General features: G+C 41.8%; 1 protein-coding gene across 9 annotated transcripts in view; it reads right to left on the minus strand.

Annotated features, from left to right (window-relative positions):
* Window positions 1-22,848, minus strand: part of MTSS1 (MTSS I-BAR domain containing 1) — a 162,140-nt gene that overhangs the window by 125,460 nt on the left and 13,832 nt on the right. For all 9 annotated transcript variants that reach the window (XM_037803447.1, XM_037803450.1, XM_037803444.1 and 6 more), the window contains exons 2-3: window positions 14,408-14,469; window positions 10,038-10,111 (exon numbers count right to left, since the gene is read on the minus strand). In XM_037803447.1, coding sequence (XP_037659375.1) covers window positions 10,038-10,111; window positions 14,408-14,469 — 136 coding nt within the window. The remainder of the gene's footprint in view (window positions 1-10,037; window positions 10,112-14,407; window positions 14,470-22,848) is intronic.

Here is a 22,848-nt window from a genome sequence, read left to right on the forward strand (position 1 = left end):
TAGGCTAATGATAACTCCAAAATTTCTGTATAGGTAGGCTTAGGAACTAGGGAATTTATCTTGAAGCTGTGTTTACATAACTGGCATGCAGTTTTTAACTAGATTGCATATTATTATAAATAGCAACAATTTCAATTATTCATACTTCATATAAGATTGAGGCTATGAATTCATGGTAAATATATATTTATTTACATGCACATATATGTACACATATATATATTTGGGGTGGCTTGAGGGGCTGATGGAAATTAATGAGGGTACACTAAAGCTATCCCAAATTTTAGTATCACTACAGCTCTCAGCAAAGTTGTAAGCATATAAAGATCAGAGCTGCATAGAAACTATTCAGCCTGGAAGACAAGATTTGTTTCTTTGTCATTTTAGGCAAGAATCTGCTAACTCCAAGTGCAATGTATTAGTTCTTTCACCTAACAACCAAAAATAGAAAGAAAAAAAAATCCGCATTAAAAGGACTATAGCTATAAACTCCAATTAACAAAGATGGTTTGACGCGAACCACACTAAAGTTGACCCAGCATTAACGTTGTTCTTCATTTCCCTGGGTGGGTAATGAATATTTATAAATGGTGAAAATGTAACAATGAGGAGGCAACCTGTCTTCAATGCCTCTGACCGCAGTTATTGCTAAACACTCGCTGTCTTTTTGGGCACGTTTACAGAGCTTGGTGATAAGGATTCATTTTGCTAGCATCCTTATCCTTTCAAATACAGTATCTAACAGCAATCATCTCCCTGAGGTTCATAAAAACTATTCAAATGTCCACTGAGGGAGAGAGCAAGTAAAAGGCTCACCTGTCTTAAAAGAAAGGCCTCCATCACAAAACAGTTTTCTCCAAGTATTTTCCCCATATTGCTTCCATAAAAAACTTTTTTGGACAATTTTTTTCCCTAGTCATCCTCCCACCCCATGAAATTTTAATTCCAAAGACATCCTGTACTGCATGCATATCGGTGCCTTACGTGTAAAAAGAACAAAACCTTTTCCACCCCCAGACAAATACAAGAACCAATTTTTGTACCCTTGGAGTACAGTATCTCCTCTGGTGAGAATGCACAATCACAAAATAAGGAAGCCAGAATACTTGGGGGGTAGAGGGCAGTGGTTATTGCTTGGAACTAGAATTACTGTGTAGATGCACCTCTTCACCTAGACCACCCCCACACACACCCAAACCCTCCCACCTCCAAGTGACCTCAGGCCTCAGAAACAGGCCCCTCTCTAATTTATCTTCCCATTCTCTGAGTCCTAGGCACACAGTAAGCCCTCAATGAGGCTTTCTGACATAAAACTACACAAATCAGCAATTGTATTTATGCTAAAGCAGAACAAGCTGTACTCTCTAGATCTATGCTGGATAACAGAGTAGCTGCTAGCTAGATGTGGCTACTTAAATTGAAATGAATTTAAATGACTTAAAATCAAAGGAAATGTAAAACGCGGTTCCCTAGCCGCACTAGCCACGTTTCAAATGCCCGACAGCCACGTGCGGCTGGTGGCTGCCACACTGGACGGCACGGATGTGGGATGCTTCCTTCATCACAGGAGTCTACTACACAGCAAGGCCCTGGCCTAGCAAAGCTCCACGAGGCCAGGCTTGCAGCATTGCGTCCACCACAGTCCACACAGAGCCTGCTGAGACCGGGCATCAGGCCGACAATTAAAAACTAAACCAAACACAAAAAGCAAACAGCTCGAAGAAATATGGGGGAAAAATTACCTTTGTCTTTGTCCAGCCAATTTCCCACATTAACCAATTACAAATGTTCTTACCTTTTATAGCCTCGTCCTTACCTCCCCACACCCACAGACCCCCACACCCACCTATAATACAGCACTCAGACTTTTCAATGTGTAAACTACCAGCAGGGCAAAATTTGCTTAAGACGTCCTCAGCATGATTCATGTGACTCAAAATCAAGAAGTTAAGTTCAAAACCCTGAGAATGAAAGGCAATAGAGTTTCTGTATCCTCTTCAATCCAGCATGCCTAGAGCCATATTAAAAATATCAAGAGAAAACCACTACTGGCCCGTGTAGTGAGCAAGCTGTGAAGTTCTTCCCTTTAGAAATTTTTAATTAATCAACAACTGCTTCCTGGGCCGGTGTCACGTTCTAGGAAATCAGTACTGAGGTGCCTCTAAGACAGCTACGTACAGGCTCTAGGCAACACCAACCCCAGCTAGCTTTCCATGAAACTTCTTCCTTGTGGTCCAGGAGTTGCTTTTATGTCGTGTTTCTTCTTCTTACATTGTCTGTGGAGTCCCAGCTGGAATAAGATTATCAGGAAAATTAGTACACTAGCCTTAAATCTTTTAAACTGATAAGCTCAGCTCTAGAAGAAAAATTACAGCTGAGCTTGTTGCTCAGCCACTCAGAAGTTCTCTTCTTCTAAGAGAATCCTAAGGACAATAACCAAAAATAACTGAAGAAGCAGAATTGGCCTATACAGAATAAAACCAGTTTATGACCTATAGCCACAGGTTAGAAGATTGCAGGTTTATGAATGAATTTTGAATCAAATGAATGAATCTGGTCACATCTTTTAAGGTACTATTCAAAGAATATTCAGTTCCACATACGAGAAAAAGGGCCTTTTCTAGAACTCTTTTTTTAAATCAATTTTTTCCCCTTGCAGTTTGAGGTTAAATAGCTTCCCAGGTATAAATCATAAGGCTGTAATTACATTAACAAGCGTTCTGGTCTTGAAGTCAACCAGAAGTTAAGGGCCAGTGAAGTCTCAATTAAACCACCCTGGTTAAAATAAAACTTGGGGGCAAACAAAACCATTCTGGCAGCAGCTTAACCACTTCTAGGAACCTCATCCTCTAGAAGAGAAGATTCCTCCCTCCTCCTCCACCCCACCCCCCACCTCGGCCAAGAGCAGGGTCATTGCCTTTCACCCACCTGTCCCCATCCCCATGACTTCATCATAGAAGAGCAGAGCCCTCTTTCAGCCACGATGAAATATGAAGTCACACATTCCACCAGAGACTCAAGCTTTGGGAGAAGGTGCCAAGATTCGAATTCTGAACTCCCAAGTGGGATCTGGCCAAGACCCCACCCCAGTGTCCCCCCCCCCGCCAGACATGGCACCTTCTTTCCAGAGCCATGTAGGGCTGTTTGAGGGGTAGCTGCTGTATACATTTGCCTTGCTAAATGTCAGGTGCTTACTAGAATTTGGGGACCCAGCTTCCTCGGAGACAAGTACTCCAAGGGCCCTGTCCTGGAGGTATCTGCAGTCTAGAGGTAAGACTAGACAGCACAGGGAGGCAAATGCTCTAACACCTTGACCTTCAGGTGGAGACAGAGGTTTCATAGGTAATTTGACTTTTAAACTGATTCTTGGAAGACAACAGCAGATCTTAAAGCATACAAAAGGGCAGCGAGGGGTGCATTCAGGAAGGTGACTCAGGCCTGGAATGCACACGTGCAAGCAGAAAGGGATCACAAGTGTTGAAGGTCCAGGAAGCAGACAGCTGTACTTTGGGTGGAGCTGCCAGCCACCTGTGGAGATGTCACTGAACAGGTGAGTCGTGGCAAGATGGCAAGAGGCTTTATGTGACAGCACAAACCTTCCTGGAGAGCAAAACCTCCTGGTAGGCTTTCAAATATCAGGGGTTCCCTGGTGTCACACAATTATTCTGATTCCATAGTTATTTAGCAGGGCCTAGAAATGGGTACTTTTAAGTACACTTCTTGAATGACTATAATGTACACACCCAGATCTGGAGACTTAACAAAACTACTACTAAAAACATGTAAGATATACCAAAAACATAACATATTTTTAAGAACCAAGCTTGGTTTACCTAATATGAACTGCAATGATTTTCATCACTAATACACAGAATCATGGAGCTCCAGGCTTGCTGATTAAAGTACACACTTGATCCCTTGGCCCCAGACAGCTGAATTAACAGTTCCAGCTTCCACTCTGGCCTCCTCATGCACATATGAAAAAGGACCTTTTTAATATCTCAAACCAACCCAAATGTCCATCCGTAGTTCCCATTTTTCTCTTCTAACCCTCTCTCTCCATATCCTCGGTTTAACTTTGCTGCCTCCACTCTCTTTGTCCCCAGAGCAAACCCTGGAAATTCTGAATATAGAACAGAAAATTTAAGTTGCCCAACTTCATTCATATTTTATGTATTTAACAGGACCAAAGCAAGACTTAAAATCATAGACTATTAGAGCTGAAAAGGGTTACTTGCAATCTTCTAGGATGTAGATCCTAGAAAACCCCTTTGATAGGTGGGGAAACTGAGGCCCAGAGAAGTTAAATATGGCTTACTCAAGGCCACTCAGCTGGTAAAGCCAGAAGTCAGTCCTGGGCATCCCAGTTCCCAGCATACTTGTTATTCCATGGCACTACATAGATTGTTTTTTTTTTAATGCATTCAAGATCAAGACACTCTAAAAAGAACTATAATCTTAAACTAAATCCAGGAACTCCTTATAGCCTGGGTTGAAGCCCAGGCTCCAGGGCTGGACGCGTGTCACCATTCTCAAGCCGTGTGACCTGGGTGAGGTTAGGGAAGCCCACTTTGCCCTGGTTTCACCCCCTAAAATGGAGCCCCTGAGCACCTACCCGGTAGGGCTGTTGTGAGAATAAAAACAACTTATTATATGTATAGTGCTTCAGGCAGAGCCCACAGTAAGTGCTCAATAAGGTTTAGCAATTATTATTTCAATATTAAAACCATGCACATTTTTTAGTGACCATATAAAGGTTTTTGGACATTAAAGATGACCTAGTCTGCCTGGGACCCATTTCCTTCCTTCTTAGAATTTTAAATTCCTTACTGTGTGTTTGGTGTATCATTATCTAAACATCTCTAAGATGGCTTTGCAAAGCCATAAAAAGTAATTACACAGCCACACAGAGGTCACACAAAAATGAAAGTCACACAGCCTTCTGCTCTTCAAAGGCCCTTGCTGACACAAGCAAACGAGACAGTGCCGCGCAAAGGGTCAGTGCTGACGAAGAGAGACTTTCATGAGCTTGATATGGTTGCAATGAGCAAATAAATCCCTGGTATGTAAGAGCTGGCGCTACAAAGGTGTAAGGGTGCATTCCCAATACAGAGAGTGCCACCTCTGCTGTGGGAGGCTGGGAAAGCTTTTTAGCCTTTGTTCTTTTTCTTTTCTTTTCTAATTTTCTTTTCCCTTTTTTTTATAAGTCACTGAGACAACTGCCTAGCAGTCACTTCAAATATTTGTAAACTCCCACAACAGCCCAGTACTGTCCATAATGGATATGAAGAAAATGGGGACCCTGTTCTCAAGAAGTTCCTGGCCTACACTGGCTTAGTCTATGTATCCCAAACGCCCAGACACTGATTTTAATGGCCAGTAATACAGAAGTATGTGTGCTGTCCTATTAAACACACATTTCATATTTATCCCAGTGTGCAAAATCAACCAAATCTGCAACTGGGCCTATTGCTGGTAAACTTTTAAATTCCATTAAAGTTTAAATATTAATCTAAATATGTACATTACAATAGCCACTTATATTCTTTTGTTTAAATATGCCAAAATATTTTTAATAAAAAAATAGAGTGCTAACATATTTCCACATTCTATATAATAATGGGTATATAATGGCTAAATTAATTTTGGTCTTGTAGTGACTGGTTTCAAAAGTTTTTTCCCAAATAATTAGACTGTATTAATAGCTAGTGCAAAATATTTGCTAAAAAGGATAAAGATCTTTCAGAGCTGTTTCCTCTCAGAAACAATATGAAATGCTAATATTTGGAAGTGAAAGACCAAAGACCTAGCTTGAAAATCAGGATGCCTGCCCAAAAGAGATGCATTTAGGAATAACTGCAATTCCCTTCTATCAATTGTAGCAAGAAGTACTCAAAAAATACATCCAAAGGCTCTAAGCAAGAGACTGGACTTAGCTTACTTTTTCTGTGCAAGGTAGATTTCAAACTTAAACTCTATTAGTGTTACAGCAAGCGATGACTTTAAGCCCAAATATTATTTGCTGATGATCAGAAGAGCTTGAAGCATTTTCTACAAATTCATCGTTTCCTTGGTGATACTTACACCATTAAAAATAGATCACTTGGAAATCTCCAAAATTAATTGTAGCATAACTTGTAACGGCAAATAACTAGAGATGATCTAAACATCCATCAACAGAAGAATGATTAAATTGTGCAATATCCAGACAGTGAAATTCCATTTGGTCGCTAGAAAGAATCAGGTAGATCTATAGGTACTGACATGGAAAGATAACTATAATATTCTGCAAAATAAACACGCAGAAACAACATTTCTTATGGCCTGCCTATCTTCTGAAAAAGATCACATGGATATATTTTATTCCATCATTCTACATATTGCTCTGTAACTGGATTTGTTCCTCCCAGACGAGTTTGTATATGAATGCAAAAAATCCATAAGCAATACTAAATCCAATCCCTGGAAGGGGTACTTGGAGGGGGGAGGGTGGATTTTACTTCATATACTTCATTATTTGAATTTTTAAAAATAAGGAGTATGTTCTATATTTTTCAATTGTTAAGTAAAATTGACTTAATAAAAATCACTCCTGACACGTATTGAACATGAAGTGCATTAAAGTTTCTTTATCGTCTCATCACCATAAAATATACCTTCTTTCTATTTACTACCCATTTTTTACGTCATTCGAGAGTTGTCACAGTTCTTTCTACTATTTTTGCAACTTTTCTGTAAGTCTATAATTATTTCAAAATCAAAGGTCATCGAAAAAGAAAAAAAAAAAACAAATTACTAATCTCAGAGCCTCAAAAATACAGAAAGCTATTTCCTCCAAGTACATATGCATTCTTAACAGGAAGTATTCTGGCATTGCTAAAAATGACCTAAAACCAAACGGTTTAAAAATACATCAGAGCAGGGATCAGTTCACTGTGGCATTATTTGTCTTTCCTCAAACATATCACCTCTAAGACCTCCTCTTCCTCCATCTCCACTACAGAGGGAAAATTCTGGTTTCTTATCCTACAAATAATTGCTCTGCTTTTCCTCCCTTCAAACCATGAGAATTTCCAGGCCATCAAGTTTCCCACTGAGAAACATCTGGGAAGCAGCCTCTTCAAAAATCCAGGTTCCAACTGCAGGAAATTGGGGGATGCCTTTCTATTCCCTCCTTCAGGGCTAGCCAATAATTAAACATTAAAATATAAAAATAAATTATGAGCTGAGGAACTGTTCCAGATTAAAGAAGACTAAAGTGACATGACAACTAAATGCAATGTATAATCCTGGATTGAATCCTGGACCTGAAATTTTTTTTTTTTATTATTATAAAGGACAATATTAGGAAAACTGGTGCAATTTGAGTGTCTGTAGATTATATTATAATGTTATATACTGTTTTTAATAATTTTACTATTATGTAAGTGAATTTCCTTGTTCTTAAGAAATATACACTGGAGTATTTTAGGGATAGAGACATCATGTCTGCAACTTACTCTTAATGGTTCAGAAAAATAATACAGATAAAATGAATATGACAAAGCAAATATGATAAAAATGGAAACAGATATAGAATCTTGGTGAAGGTTATAAAGAAGTTCTTTTAACTATTTTGCAACTTTTCTGTAAGTCTATAATTATTTCAAAATCAAAGGCCATCGAAAAAGAAAAAAAAACAAATTATGAATCTCAGAGCCTCAGAAATACCAGATATCCAAGCTCCTTAAAATAGTAAAGCAACTTTTTAAAAAGACCCATTCTGATGCTACTATGGAAAAACATCAGTATAGCTGGCAGTTCCAGATAGTGCCAAAGTAGAATATTATAAAACAGACCCAATAAAATTAACAGTGGTGCTCACTGGTTTAGATGTCACATTCTTCTTTCTGCTAGTGTTTTTCTAAAGTCTCTATAACAAACACATCTATGCTGTGTAATAATCAGAAAAAGGAACTTTAAAAAAGATATCAGTTAGGACCCACATAAAGATGACAGGCTGGCTGAAGGAAAAAAGCACTGCTTTAATGTTTCCATCATTTTTTCTCCTAGGGAACCTTTTGGAACACCACTGGCATCTTGGAAATGCGGGAAAATAGCACTTCCCCTGGGAGAGCGTCCCCAACTCCCAGAGCCAAGTTAATTTCCCACTGTTCTATATTCCCCCAGCACTTTGTTGTACCACTATTACGTATGAAACATATTTTAGTGAAATTCTCTATTTACATGTCTCACTTTCCTAATTCAATTATAAGCCCCTCCAGAACAAGGAATATAATGTATTCATTTCTGTGGTCTCATCAAAGTGCCAGAAATAGTAGCAGTTCCTGGGTTTCTTGAATGAATTGAGAAGTGTCCTCGCTGCAAAGTCATTCGAATATTTCACTGAGCATCTACGGTGAATGGGTACCAACTAAAACCTAACTATCAATATTTCAGAGAAGCTAAGCTCTCATGTGACCAGAAGAAAACCCCCTAATACTCCCTAACAAGTTCCAGTGTCAACATGACAATGAAAGAAACAGGCCTGTAGTTAGTGCAACAAGGAGACCTAGAAAAACAAAACAAAGTAAGAGGCTGGGGACATTCTTAGCCACGGAATGAAAAGGAAAGCATCCCCTTTGAAAAGGGAGCCAGACAGTTTCCTAAAAAAGTTAAACATATAAGATCCGCTTACAAACTATAAGAACAGCTCTTCTCTTCCTATATATTTACCCAAAAGAAAGGGAAATGCATGTCCACAAAAGTACTTATGCATGAATTTTATAAAAGCTTTATTTGTAAGAGCCCCAAATTGGGAACAACTTAAATTTTCATCAACAGATGAACAAATAAACAAATTGTGATGTATCCACAGAATAGAATACTACCCAGCATTAAAAACATAATGAATTATTGATACATGCAACAACATAGCTAAATATCAAAATAAGTGCACTGAGTGGAAGAAGCCATCAAAAAATATTTACACCGCATCATTCCACTTTATAAAATCCTAGAAAATGCAAACTAATACACAGTGACAGAATGCTTAATGGTTGTGTGGGGGAGAGGCAGGGAGGAATTACAAAGGGACACAAGAAAATTGTGGGGGAAAATGGATATATCGTGTGGTAATTTCACCAGCGTATACATTTGTCAAACTTATCAAATTGTAACCTTGAAATATGTGCAATTTATTGTGTCAATTATAACTCAAAAAAAACTTTTTAGCAAAAAGAAAATAAATTTTTAATAAAAGTATTATTTATGCTTAAAAAAAAAAAAAAGAAAAAAAAAAAAGAAAAGGGAGCCAGAGTCACTGTTAGTGTTGTGTTTCCAAAGATGGGGGTGGTGAGAACAGGGGATGCATTATCTTCTTTAAACCTTTTATAGGCGATGAATATTCTTTTATGTGATTCAATATTCACTGAAACCATTCTGAAAATCCAGAAGATTTCCCTTTTTTTGTTTATTTACTAAACATATTTTAAACATCTACCATGTTCCAGACACTGTTTTGAGTGTTCAGGCATAAATAAGTCATAGCCTTCAACTCAAAGGGTTTGCAGTCAAGTACATAAACAGATATATCACAACAGGACACTGGGGTTATTATAAAAGGGTTCCTCATTTTATAGGAACCCAGAAAAGATGGTCTATCCGATCATCCCCACTACCTCCCGTTCCACAGGGGAACAAGGAAGACCTCAGGACAATCCGGGGGAGAAGGAAAAAAACAAATTGTGACCAAATGCACACCTCAAGGCTCTTCATACAACATAAAAGTGATCAAAAAGTCCACCGAGCCATCTCATGCATAAACAATGGCTCCTTTTCTTTTATTTGCTGTTGTTCTTCACATGTGATTTATTATCTAGAGAACTGTTTGCAACATCTAGTATGTGGAATCCCACAGAGTTAAAAAAAAAATTAAAAATATGAGTCACAGCTAAGCTGTGATAACTTAAGCTGTATTTTCTTATGAAGTCACCTAAGGGTAAGCGCACACATGCTGAATTGATTTAACGCTGGACATCTTCCCCGCATCTGCTTACCACGTGTGTTGGTAGCCATGTCAGCCACTTTCTGAAAGGCATCCAAGAAGGCAGCTGCTGCTACTACTGTTGTCCTAAAATGCAAACAGATAACAAAAGCATGAGGAATGTCTCACACTAGCAAATTCATTAAGGCTCAAGGGCTAAAACCTCCCCTAGGGAGGAAATGTAAACTCCCAGGAGATACAGCTCAATTGGATCTGGACAACCACTGACTTTGTGGCCCCACTTTTTTCTCAGAAAGCATTTCGTTCCCTCTCTTACTAACTTCCTACCCCATAATGGCCAGCTTATTCAGTGCTAGTCATTCAATGTTCTTCCCATTACATTTCAGCTGATTGTTTTAAAATTATTACCAGGCAAACTTTGACAAAGGAAGAAAAGACAGTTGTTTCTACCTAAAAGAGCAGCATCACTAAAAATGGTACAGGTGAGATTAATTCTAGAGTAGGAAAGCAATGTATGTATAGATCTACACACACACACACACACACACACACACACACACAAACACACACACACACGGATTGGGGAAAAAGAATCAAGATATTTAGTCCAAACTATTCATTTTAGAGATGGGAAAACTGAGACCACAAAACACAAAGTGACCTTCAAGATCACTAGTTCATACAGAGCTGGGACTAGATCCCAGTATCGTGACTCACCTCCCATGCTCGCCCCACTGTAAGAACCTAGATATGCGGCTTTCCCCCACAAATCCTAATCATAATGAAACTGAGATACTATTTTTTCAACTTTAGAATGCCATTTCAACTACATCTTCCAAATTCCTAAAAGCCGAAAATGAGGAGAAACCATCCTAGTTTTCTGTCCTAGAAATTAGTTTGAATTCTTAACATCTCCTTGAGCACTATAAGATGCTCTGAACACTCTGTGGTCTACTGGTTTCTAGGGTCCAAATCCAAGACATCATTCAATGAAGAGTAATCAGTGCTCCATGCCAGGACCATGGACATGAAACAAGCACGCCCAGAACACGCAAGCAGGGACTTCAAAAAAGCAGGAGTTCAAAATAGAGACAAAGGAAAGAAATGGCCTTTAAACATAAGCAATATTGGCTATGAAACAAAAGAAAAAGAAGGTTCCAGAAAAGAGCTGGGAGTTGCCCCTGAGGGAAACTGGGCTCCAGTTCCTTAGAGCCAAACTTCAAAATGAGGCCTAACCCCTCTCTCTCTAGCTAAGCCAACTTGAAAGGTGAAATCACTGCCCTCCCCCCTACATGGGATCAGACACCCAGGGGAGTGAATCTCCCTGGCAACGTGGAATATGACTCCCGGGGAGGAATGTAGACCCGGCATCGTGGGATGGAGAACATCTTCTTGACCAAAAGGGGGATGTGAAAGGAAATGAAATAAGCTTCAGTGGCAGAGAGATTTCAAAAGGAGCCGAGAGGTCACTCTGGTGGGCACTCTTACGCACAATTTAGACAACCCTTTTTAGGTTCTAAAGAATTGGGGTAGCTGGTGGTGGATACCTGAAACTATCAAACTACAACCCAGAACTCATGAATCTAGAAGACAATTGTATAAAAATGTAGCTTATGAGGGGTGACAATGGGACTGGGAAAGCCATAAGGACCACACTCCACTTTGCCTAGTGTATGGATGGATGAGTAGAAAAATAGGGGAAGGAAACAAACAAACAAACAGACAAAGGAACCCAGTGTTCTTTTTTACTTCATTTGCTCTTTTTCACTTTAATTATTATTCTTGTTATTTTTGTGTGTGTGCTAATGAAGGCGTCAGGGATTAATTTAGGTGATGAATGTACAACTATGTAATGGTACTGTGAACAATCGAATGTACGATTTGTTTTGTATGACTGCATGGTATGTGAATATATCTCAATAAAATGCAGATTAAAAAAAAAAAAGAGGCCTAACGTTTTCCAGCTGAGCAACAAAACATTCTGTTCAAACTAAAATAAAAAAATAACAAAAAAAATTAATGCCACACATGCCAAAAAAAACAAAAATCAACAACAATAAAAACACATCGCCAACCAATAATGACTTTTAAAAGCATATTTTTTTAAAGAGTTGATATCGAATGCAAACCTGTGGAAAGTCAGCTTTATAATATATCCTGGGATTTATAAAGAGTTCATTTTGATTAATTAATTTCTGACACAATGGCTGGATTTATTTCCATTCAAGTCAATGCCAATCATCCAAACATAATGAGACAGCTGTAGAGGTACCTAGTGGATCACACAGTCAACAGAAACCCACTGAAAATCAGGAGGGTGGTCAATTTTTAGGAATGATGAGTTTTTAAACACTGCCTTTCAATTACAGTCCTATTTCACTGTCTGAAGCAATTACAAGATAATCCTGACCTTCACTGATGGGGCAGAGCAGACATGAGCCACTGGCAGCAGAAAGGAGTGATTGAGCTAAAACATACCCAGACTTTTTTTTGCCTGTCTTTATCCTTTCTCTAAAATGGAAAATTAAACCATGTGTCTAAGACCCCTGCAATATTGTCAGCCATATATATATAATAATATACAAATAATAAAATAGCCATATTACTTGACAAAATAATAGAGAAATGGTTCTGACCCTCAGGAGGTCTAAATATAAAATGGACCTGGTACCAGAGGGAGTAAGATAAGATTACTTCAAGTTTTACTTTGCATGTTTATTAAGGGAGCTAGTCAAAAATTAACAAAGCTAATTACTTTGAGCTTTAGCTTCCTCATTTGTAAAAGGGGAAGAGAACTATTTTCTTAGTCAACCCAGAAGGCAGGCATGATGATTAAATAAGGACAAATAAAAAAAAGTTGGAGGGAGGTACTGAAATGTTTGTTCTACTGCAGGAGGGAGACCAACCTGTTTGAGGTAAGTGACAATGGTCGTGGAGATGAGACAGAGGGAGACAGGTTGGGGGGAGGAGACTAAGGGGAGGCTGGTTGGCCTCAGAAGAAGAGCCCTGAATCCTGAGCAGAGGAGGTTGGTTCTGATCCAGCAGAAAGTCATTACAAGTTCTTAAGCAAGAAAATGGTCCAGGACTCAACATCAGATACAGACAATGGAATTCCAGAGCCCACCATCTGGAGGCCGGCTCCCTGCTCAGGAAATCCCAGGTTCCTGGAGGGCCTCAGGCCCCAGGAAGCTGAAGGAATGGAAGGGAGAGGAGAGGCCCCTCCCAAGTTCTTCTCTCCCAATCTCCAGTGGAATGACAGAACCTCCTATGGCTAAAGCTCTGAGCAGCGACCCCAGGCGTTCACCGGCAAAGGCCCAGAGCCTCAGGTTGTCCCTCCCTTGCCTCTCTGTTGTTCCCACGGTCTTTATCCAAGAAACCACTCACCTGCTTCTGCTCTTCAGAAAACCATCTTCCATCCGTGCAAACTAAATGATGTCATCCCCCAATGCCATGAATGGGGGGTCATGAAAATAATTACTTGTTTAAACGTTCCATCCTTCATGGAGACCCCACTAAGTACAATGGTATGCCTTCTCCCCACAGACTTAAAAGGCTTTAAAAAAGATCCTGAATATTATCTAGTTCATATCGAATAATATATGAACAAGCACAAGACTTGGCAATAATAATAGCCCCTTAGAGTAGATCAGCACTAGGTATTGCTTGTTAAAAACAACTTTATTGAGGTGTAATATGCACACCATAAAATTCACCCATTTTAAGTGTACAATTCAATGATTTTTAAAGTGAATGTACAGTTGTACAACCCTCACCACAACCCAATTTCAATACATTTCCATCACCCCAAAAAGATCCCCTGTGCCTGTATGTACTCAATTGTCTTTCCACCCCAGCCCCAGGCAACTGCTAATTACATCTGTCTCTATAGACATGCCTTTATCTAGACATTTCATATAAATGGAATTCTACAATACTCAGCACTAGGTTTTAAACTCGATACAGACAGACAGTGATGGATATGAACATGGACTCTGGAGCCAGACTGCCTGAGTTCAAATCCCTGCTCTGCCATTTACTAGCAGTGTGACTTCAGCTATGTGACTTAGCTTATCTGTGCCTCAGTGTCCTTATCAGTGAAATGGGGATAAAAACTACTTATCCATGCGGTGCTGTGAGATTTACATAAATCAACATATGCTGGGAACATAGTGGGTGTGACATAAATGTTGCCCATAGGACCTTCGTATCACTCAAAACCTCTGAGTAAGGAGACAGAGCAGATTGAGTCTGATTTGACACATGGGGACAAGGGCCAGGGCATATGGCTAATAAGAGGCAATGATCAATATATCTTTCTATATCTTCCCAAACTAACCCCTAATCTGCATTTTGGGTCTGTCCTGCTTCATCCTTTGTCTAAGGATGTTACCCTTTTCCAAAAGATGACAATCTTCTACTTACCGAAGCTGGGACTGTAGCTTTCCTGCTTTGTTTATGAAATCTTCCCAAACTGGATAGCTCCCCTACAACAAAACAAAGGGATCCTTAAGTCACACTGTAACAGACATCTGATTAAGCATTAGCAGAACACCCAATTCAAATTATATAGGGAGCAATCACTGTATGATCTTCTTCCTTTGTAGTATCTATGATATGTTGCCCAGAAGATACATGCATTTATTGGCTCAGGGATGTGTTTAGAATATGCTCAGCCACCACAATGTTGTAAATATCACCAGCTGGATCTAGTATAGTAGAATCTAACATATAACATATTGCAGCATCACTGTTTGATTCAATAGATGGTGGTGTCCAAATTTTGGGGGTGCAGAACATTACAGGCTCCATCCTGATCCACCTGCTCATGCTACATGGTCCTGGCTGATGTTTTCTTATTCCAACCTGGGGGGAGCAGGGAACCTCGGTGACAGGGCTCCTCCCCAGGACAGGTGGCTACCACAAAGCATTATTAGAATATCAGAAGCACAAGGTTGGAAAGTTATCTAAAAATAGCTGCTTGGCTAATGGCTGAAACCCAACATCCACACATAATATGGCAATAGGTGGCTCCCCAGGCTCCCTGCACACTGGAGCAGGGAGCTCATGACCTTCCACAGCAGCCCATCAGTTACCCTGTCCTGTAAGTCCTCGTGATCTAGTCCCAGCCTTCCGCGCCTTCAGAGTGAGAAAAATCCTGCTTCCACATGAGGTCTTCTCAAAGAACTGAGGCCAATGACCACATTCATCCACACATACGTCCATGGCTTTCCTTCTTTTGGCTACCCAGTTACAATTCCATTTCTACTCGGGATGCTGTTTCATATCCCCAAAGTCCACTGCCTCTCTCTACTCTTCTAAGCTCGGTGCTCAGACCCAAACTCAAAACTGACATCTCGCTTCTCACATACATATTAAATTTATATTAAGATCGAGTAACCAGCCAATCAATAGAACTCAATTTATATTAAGATTGAGTGACTCGAAATAAACCCAGAAAAGGGGAAACTCTGATTAGAGAAATGGTGTTTGGCAAGGAATCATTTAAATATAGAACGAAGACTACATGCATCAGGGGTTCCGGCTCCAGAATAGAATGTAAATGTTACAAATCTTGACAAGGTAAAAATAATACATGCCTCCTCCTGATTTTGTTGTTATGGAGAAGAAGGAGAAATTACAGTGAGGTTAACCATCTCATCTTTTGTTATAGAAGAATTGTCAAAACTGCGACAGGGCTAAAACACGATGATTCTACCCTCTTAATGGTTTTAATAATCTCTCTCTTTTGTTTTTAAATTTTCATTATGGTAACATATATATAACACAAAATTTGCCATTTCACCATTTTTAACTGTAAATGCAGTGGTATTAATGACATTCACACTGTTGTGCTACCACCACCTCCATCCATTACCAAAACGTTTTCATCACCCCAAACAGAAGGTCTGTATTCAATAAGCAATAATTTCCTTTCTTCTCTGCCCTCATAAATTCTACTTTCTGTCTCTATGAACATGCTTATTCTAGATATTCCACACAAGCGGCATCATACACTATCTGTCCTTTTGTGTCTGGCTTATTTCACTCAACATAAAGATTTCAAGGTAGCAAGGGAGCATTCCTTTTTACGGCTCAGTAGCATTCCATGTGCGTAAGACCACATTTGGATTATCCATTCATCTGCTGACAGACACTTGGGTTGCTTTTGGCCACTGTAAGTAATGCTGCTGTGAACACTAGTGTACAGTTCATGTTTCTTTCTTAACCTTAGAGCTTAGTTGCTCAACCTCAGACTATTCACATTTTGTGCCAGATAATTCTTTGTCATGGGGTCTGTCCCGTGCACTGGAGGATGTTTAGCAGCATGGCTGGCCACTACTCACGAGATGCCCCCTGTGCCAACTGAAAATTTCTCCAGACATCACCAACTGTCTCCTGGGGCCAAACTGCCCTGTTGAGAACCACTGCCTTAGAGGGATGTCTGAGAATCTAGTTTCTTCTGGAAAAGAAACAGTTATTTGAAGTTCAGCCATTTCTTCAGTTTCATTTCCTCCTGTTAAATTAAAGTAAAATTAAATATATTTTTATTTTGAAAATAGCATGCAGAGTAGGAACACGTTATAAAATTGCCTAGTTATTTATTTCCATAGCTATAGATTCAGTTGGAAAATGTGCACAGAGCTATCTAGAAAACTGTTTTCCAAATATTAAAAATGGGTTATTTCTGGGAACTAAGATTTGAACCTATTTTTGTTGCTTTCTCTTTGTACCTTCCTCTATGTATCATTTTTATGAAAACAACAGAGCCATTATATTAAAGGACACAGGATCAAATTAGAAGTTCGGACAACAACAGCACCAGGAATTAACAACAGCACCAGGAATTTCTGTGCCCCCAAATCCCAAAGTTTGCTTCACACATGCCACTAGACCACACTTATCAGTTCCGCATTTGTGCATTTGAGGCTGGCTGGATTATTCCTGTCAGCGGCAGTTTGCACCAGGGCAGGGATCCTGTCCGACTGGATCCTGGTGGAATACCTTCTGCAGCCACCCCTGAGCTATTCGCCACCAATACCTGAGCACAGGTCGTATCACCTATACCACTAGTCACCTGCCCTCCACTCCACATGTGTGCCCTTGGGGTTCTCCAACCTTGCAAGAGTGCAGGCTACCATTCCAGCCCCACCATCTATTTAGCATTATCTAGTTAAGTCCAGATAGGAACACCCTTCCATGTCCGCCTCCAAGTCATTAAAGCAGTAAGGGCCGAGAGCAGATGCCTTGACTGGCTGCAGGAAGCTCTGTTCAGGTAGACAACAGTTGGCATCCTTCAGAGCCCCCAAGGAAGCACGGCCCCATTTAGATATTCCTTCTCTTTCTGATCCAAAGATACTGTGAGAAGCCAGTGCACCTGTTTCTAGCCCAGGGCACCATGACCGCTCACCTACACGAGGGAGACGCACCTGAGGGCTGGGGTCCCCTCTCCCAAGCACCAGCCACCCCATCCAGGGAGCCCCGGAGAAGGCCACTGAGATGATCAGTAATGTTTCTATAGAGTCAACTGAGGCACATCCAGCGAGAACACAGAACACACCGGCGTGCAGGAGGCCTGGTCAGGAAACACCGAGTCCTGAGTTCTAGTCGCAGCCCTGCCGGCAATTTACTGGGGGACTTTGGGACAAATCATTTTACCCTCTCAGGGCCTGTTTCCTTGTTTTAAGAATAATAAAAAATAACTCCATCAATGATACCAATCACTGAAACCCAAATGAATGTAGGGAAGGGGATAGGAGCACAGATTCAATTGCCTGGGTTGAATCTTAGCTCAACTGCTGGCCCTGTGTGGGAGGAAGTCTGGACTTTGAAGGGCTGCCTGAGGAATAAACGAGAACACACATTAAGAGCACTCAGCGCAGGGCCTGGCACACAGTAAGTGCTCAATAAACACTTGACAGGACTGACACAAACGTTTACAGACTCCAAGTAATCTCACTCAGGATGCTGGGAGAAATCTTAAAAACACTCTAACTCAGAACCATCTATCCGGCCTGAAACTCCTCATTCTTATCTTAAGTACAGAACCAGTCTAGCTAGGAGGCGTTTTGCACCGATGAGCTAACCACGGGTAAAGAAGAATCAGACTGTGGCAGCTGGATATGGTGACAGACAATTTGCCGCTCCTGTGTAAAAGGCAGTGTGCAGTATTCAAACCCGACATAAATGTGCCTGAAAATAACTGCTGCTCAAATCACTTCAAAAACTACTTATCTGCCCCCGAATGGAGCGTCATTTCAGTCTTTACCAAATTAGCAAGGAAAGGAGGGTCCCCTCTCTAGTCAAGGGGTACACAGCTCTCCACCTACAAACACCCACTCAGCCAGAAGAAGGCTGCCAGAAGCAGTACACTCCTGCCTTGAAGATATTTGACAGACTATCAAAGAGTGTCAGGCCCACCTGTTTCAGACAATATATAATTAAATGGTTTCTAAAAAAAAAAAAAGTCAACTTCTAAGAATAGAAGACAAAAACCTCCTTGTTGAGAAGTGAAAAAAAAAAAAGTGTGTGTAAATGTTATTAAAATTTAAAGGCAAGGTGATGTTGGGTTGTTCCAGATTTTTTTAAAGTTTCTTTCAAGGAAAAAAGTTTCAACCCACCTCAAAGTAGTTTTACTATGAAAATTCAAAAGCTTTGAGGAAGTGAGAAAGGAGGGAGAAGGTAATGGGAAAAAGATTAAAAAGCAACAGAAAGAAAATCCTGGGGGTTTTCTGGACTTTTAGTACAGAGGGCCATACTCAAGTTTCAAGAGAAACATGCAAACTAAGACATTTTATGTAGTTAGAACCCTTTAGAGAACAATTCCAATACAGTCCTTAATTTTCTAATCTATACGTGCCCACCAGAGAGTCCCAAGCACTTCTAAAGCTTTATTTCTGACTGCGCTCTATTCATTTTGAGGGAATCCCTAAGAATGCATTCCCAGAGCAGTGAAAAAGTTTCAACACAGACCCCACTGTGGACTTACCAGGGAAAACATAAAGGTTTCACAACTTTCCAGACAGTCCAAAACCAAAGAAAATAAAACTCCCGCCAAGTGCCCTGGCTCTGTCATATCCAATGTCACCAGGCAAAAGGAAGATTCTCCTCCTTCAGAATCACTTGGATTTCTTTGGAGAGCAGAGCAGGCAGTTTAGGGAACCTTCAACAATATAGTGAAAGCAGAACTCAGATACCACACCTGGTTCTGAGAGAAAGGGAAAATCCCCTTTAAAGAAGCGGGAAGAGAGAGTCGCTTTGTTTACAAGCATAGAGAGAGAACTATGTCAATCAAGAATTTATCTGTCCCCACTTCCTACAGCGAAAGATGGGGCTTCCCTAAAGACAAGATCTAATTCACCCCTTTGGAGCCACACCACCCAACACACAGCAAACCTACTGTCCCTGCCTTCTCTTCACACCTCCACAGGGAATCAACAGTCTCAAAAACTCCTACTCAGCCGTCACCACCCGGCTCCAACGTTGCCTCTTCCAGAGCGTTCTCTGACACATCTCCTTCCCACCCACCCTCCTGGATTAGCTGAGCCCCAATATCTCAACCTCTCATGTAATGCACTGCCTGTGAGCCTGAGGTTCCCACCACTAAACTGTGGGCTCGAGGATGGGGAGGTGGAGGGAGGAAGGAAAAGCATTTCTAGCACAAAGATGGAGAAAGAGAGGAAGCAGGCTGACCTTCCGAGGGGCAGTGGAGCGGTGCACCTACGCTGAGGAGAAGCAGGGAACGGGTAGGGAGGACAGAGGGACCGTGGACAGCTTTCAAAGATGAGGTCCAGAGTTTAACCACAAATGAGGCAGCAGAGGAAGACCGGGGTGGCCTTCTTCATGAGGCCAGGTGACACTAAGTCCCAAACCACCATGTGATGGGAGAGCCTGGCTAATGAGCCCCACACCTCATTTTTTCTCAGGAAAAAAGCCACTGCATTTCAACTCCTCAAGAATTTGGCAGATGCAAGTTGGCGCCCATACCCGCACCCTGAAATACCCAAGGCCCTCTGCTGTTCTCCCTCCTCTTCTTCCACTTTCCCTGGGGAGGAGGCCAGGGCAGCCATTTGCAAGGCGCAGGAGTTAGCTGGCAGCAATACTCGCTTGGAGTTCTGGTCTGTTTTGTCGCGTATTAAACAGAGGCCCCGGATGCACCTCACACATGGTGCAGTTGGCTAAACTGTGTGTGAGCCATTGGGCATGGCTGGTTAACGGTGCTCCATAAATAATGCAGCAACTGCCTGGCTCAGCCCAGGCCCCACTGTGGCAGCGGAACCTCCAGGGACAGCTGAAGGCATTCGATACAGCCTTGCCACAGGAGCAGCAGGGACAGGGCTACCAGGAGCTGTGGCTGGAGGAGGGGCAACTGGAAAAGAGACCCAGAGCAGGGAGGACTCACATGAGGGGGAAAAATTCGGTATTAATGGAGGATAATCGGGGTGGGTGGGGGCAGGCTACAGAGAGTCAGGTTCCAGCTCAAAGGCCTTGGTCCCACCCCAAAGGTTCCAGACAGAGGCTGACTCACCAGTGGGTTATGGCTATACAAGGCTTGGGGATAAGAATGGACGGATAACTTCCCCAGTCCCTCCTTTCACCTTTACAAGCATCACTCTAATCATCACCTGGCACTGCCATTTTCTAAACTTGCTCTGTGCCAGGTGCACGTTTCAGCACTTCTTGAACTTCAACTCACACATCCATCACCTAGGGCTCTTGCAAGAATGCAGATGCTGATTCGGTCGGTCTGAAGTAGGACCCAAGATGCTGCACAGCCAATCTGCTTCTGGGAGATGGTGAGGCTGCTGGTCCCTGGGCCACACCTCGAGGGGCACAGACCCAGGTACGTTCTTAGCTCAGCTCGCGGAAGCCCTAAGACTCAGGTGCTTCTGTTGTACAGCTGAGGAATCCAGGCCTGCAGAGGGTTGTGATCGATGTGATCGACACTAAACTGTGATCCAGATTTGCCTGACTTTGCAGCCCAAGTGATACACTGACTCTGGGAAGTGAAAGCAGCAAGATGGACAGACCCCGCATGCCGTCCCAGCCCGGCCACATGGCTGCAGAAAGCGGCTCCGACAGCAGGCTGGGTCCTGTGGGAGCTTGGACCAAGTCATGAAGCGGGTCAGGGCTCCCCAAACACAAAACACCTGATCACAACTAGAAATGGGCAGGATCCTTGCCCATGTGAGAAAGAAAAAATGAAAACCAAATCAAAGAAAACTAAAGCCTGATAGAAACACAGTGGGAATGTTTACAGTTGTTGTCATTCAGTGGTAGGATTACGGGTAATTTTATCCTACCCTCAGGTTTTCTCTGGACTTGGGGGCAGACCTGCTCTTACCAGGAGATGGGAGAGCCTGCCTAGAGCAACTAGGCTGGGGGCTGGGGACTGGGGCCACTGCTGCCACCAAGCCCCCTCCCCATGGTATCCCCTCCCTAGGTCTGTGGGAATCTCAGCAGGGTGGGTGTGAAGAACTCAGTCGATGGCACCCTCCCCTTCTTCTTGTAGAAGTGAGCTCAGACTTCAGGGAAATGAAAAGCAAAGACGCTACTAGAGGAGCCTGGACCCCTTCTGACCGAAGCCCAAACTCAGTTGGACTCCGTGCTTCTTGGCGCATGAGGCAGGAATCTGCCCAACTTCCAGAAGTGGGCTTGCAGGATGACGGACAGGGCTCAGGAAAGCCTGTCACAGCTCCAAACCCAGAACCACCCTTCCCCAACCCATCCTGCAAGATGCAGGGCTCCTAAGATCCTCGGATGAAAGGCTCTGTTTAAGCCAATCCATCATAAATACCATTCCTGGGCTTTTATTCTCTGATCGGGGCTTGCCTAATCCACTAATTATGCCTGTCCATCAAGTGGATGACAGCCTTGGGGATAATCAGGGGTTGCCTTCTTGCATGCCCACCCCCACCCACTTGCCCATGCTCACCAGCAATAAATATGTCTATGAAAAGGATGATTTAACCACAAAGTGTGCTCCGCACCCCCCCCCCCCAACACACACTGCTCCATTTGTAGCCACAGCACAATAATTAAGTCAAGGACATTCAGCTTTTCTTCCTCCAGCGTCACTAGGTTCGATGCCCAGACTGTCTGTTTTCTGCCATATGGGTAGGTCTCCACTTGAAATAAAGAAGAATCAAACAAATATGTCAACCATCTCTTTAAAGTAGTTTTTTCTTTTTTTAAGTTCTCTACCAGTAAGCCTGAGTTGTCCAATGTGGTAGCCACTGGCCACGTATGGCTTAGATTTAAGTTAATTAAAATTAAAGTAAAAATTCATTTCTTTGGTGGCAGTGGTCACATTTCAAGTGCTCAATAGCCACATGTGGCTAATGGCTACTGTTTTAGACAATGCAGATATTTAACATTCCCAACATCACAGAAACTTCTAGCATTCAACACTGGCTTAAAGTCACCCTGGGTATCCCATCCTCAGGATATACTACAACTGCAACTGCTTTTCTGGTTCTATCCTTCAACTATTGCAAAATTTGCACATGTACCGTGCTCTATATTTCTGTGAAAACAGAACCCCTCTCCTTCTCCTTTCTCCAAATTCATCTTGCCCCCTTCTTCAATTTGTACTGCCCTATTTCCATTATTATTTCAGATAGCCACTCCTACCAAAAGGAAAAAAAGGGGGGGTGAAGAGGTGGGAAATTACTGCCTTCATTGCCAATTACCTTACATTTGCATGACCGAGTTTTCTCGAAGGTGCAAATCTCACATTTAGGAGTCTAAGTTTGTTTCATTATCACCATTAATAGCACGTCTCATATTTACATAGTACTTGACAGCATATAAAGAGCTTTCACAACATCCCTGGAAGGGCTGCTGGTAAAAAAAAGGGGGGGGGG

This window comes from Choloepus didactylus, chromosome 14 (assembly GCF_015220235.1).
Source record: "Choloepus didactylus isolate mChoDid1 chromosome 14, mChoDid1.pri, whole genome shotgun sequence".
In the NCBI taxonomy this organism is placed as follows: Eukaryota; Metazoa; Chordata; class Mammalia; order Pilosa; family Megalonychidae; genus Choloepus; species Choloepus didactylus.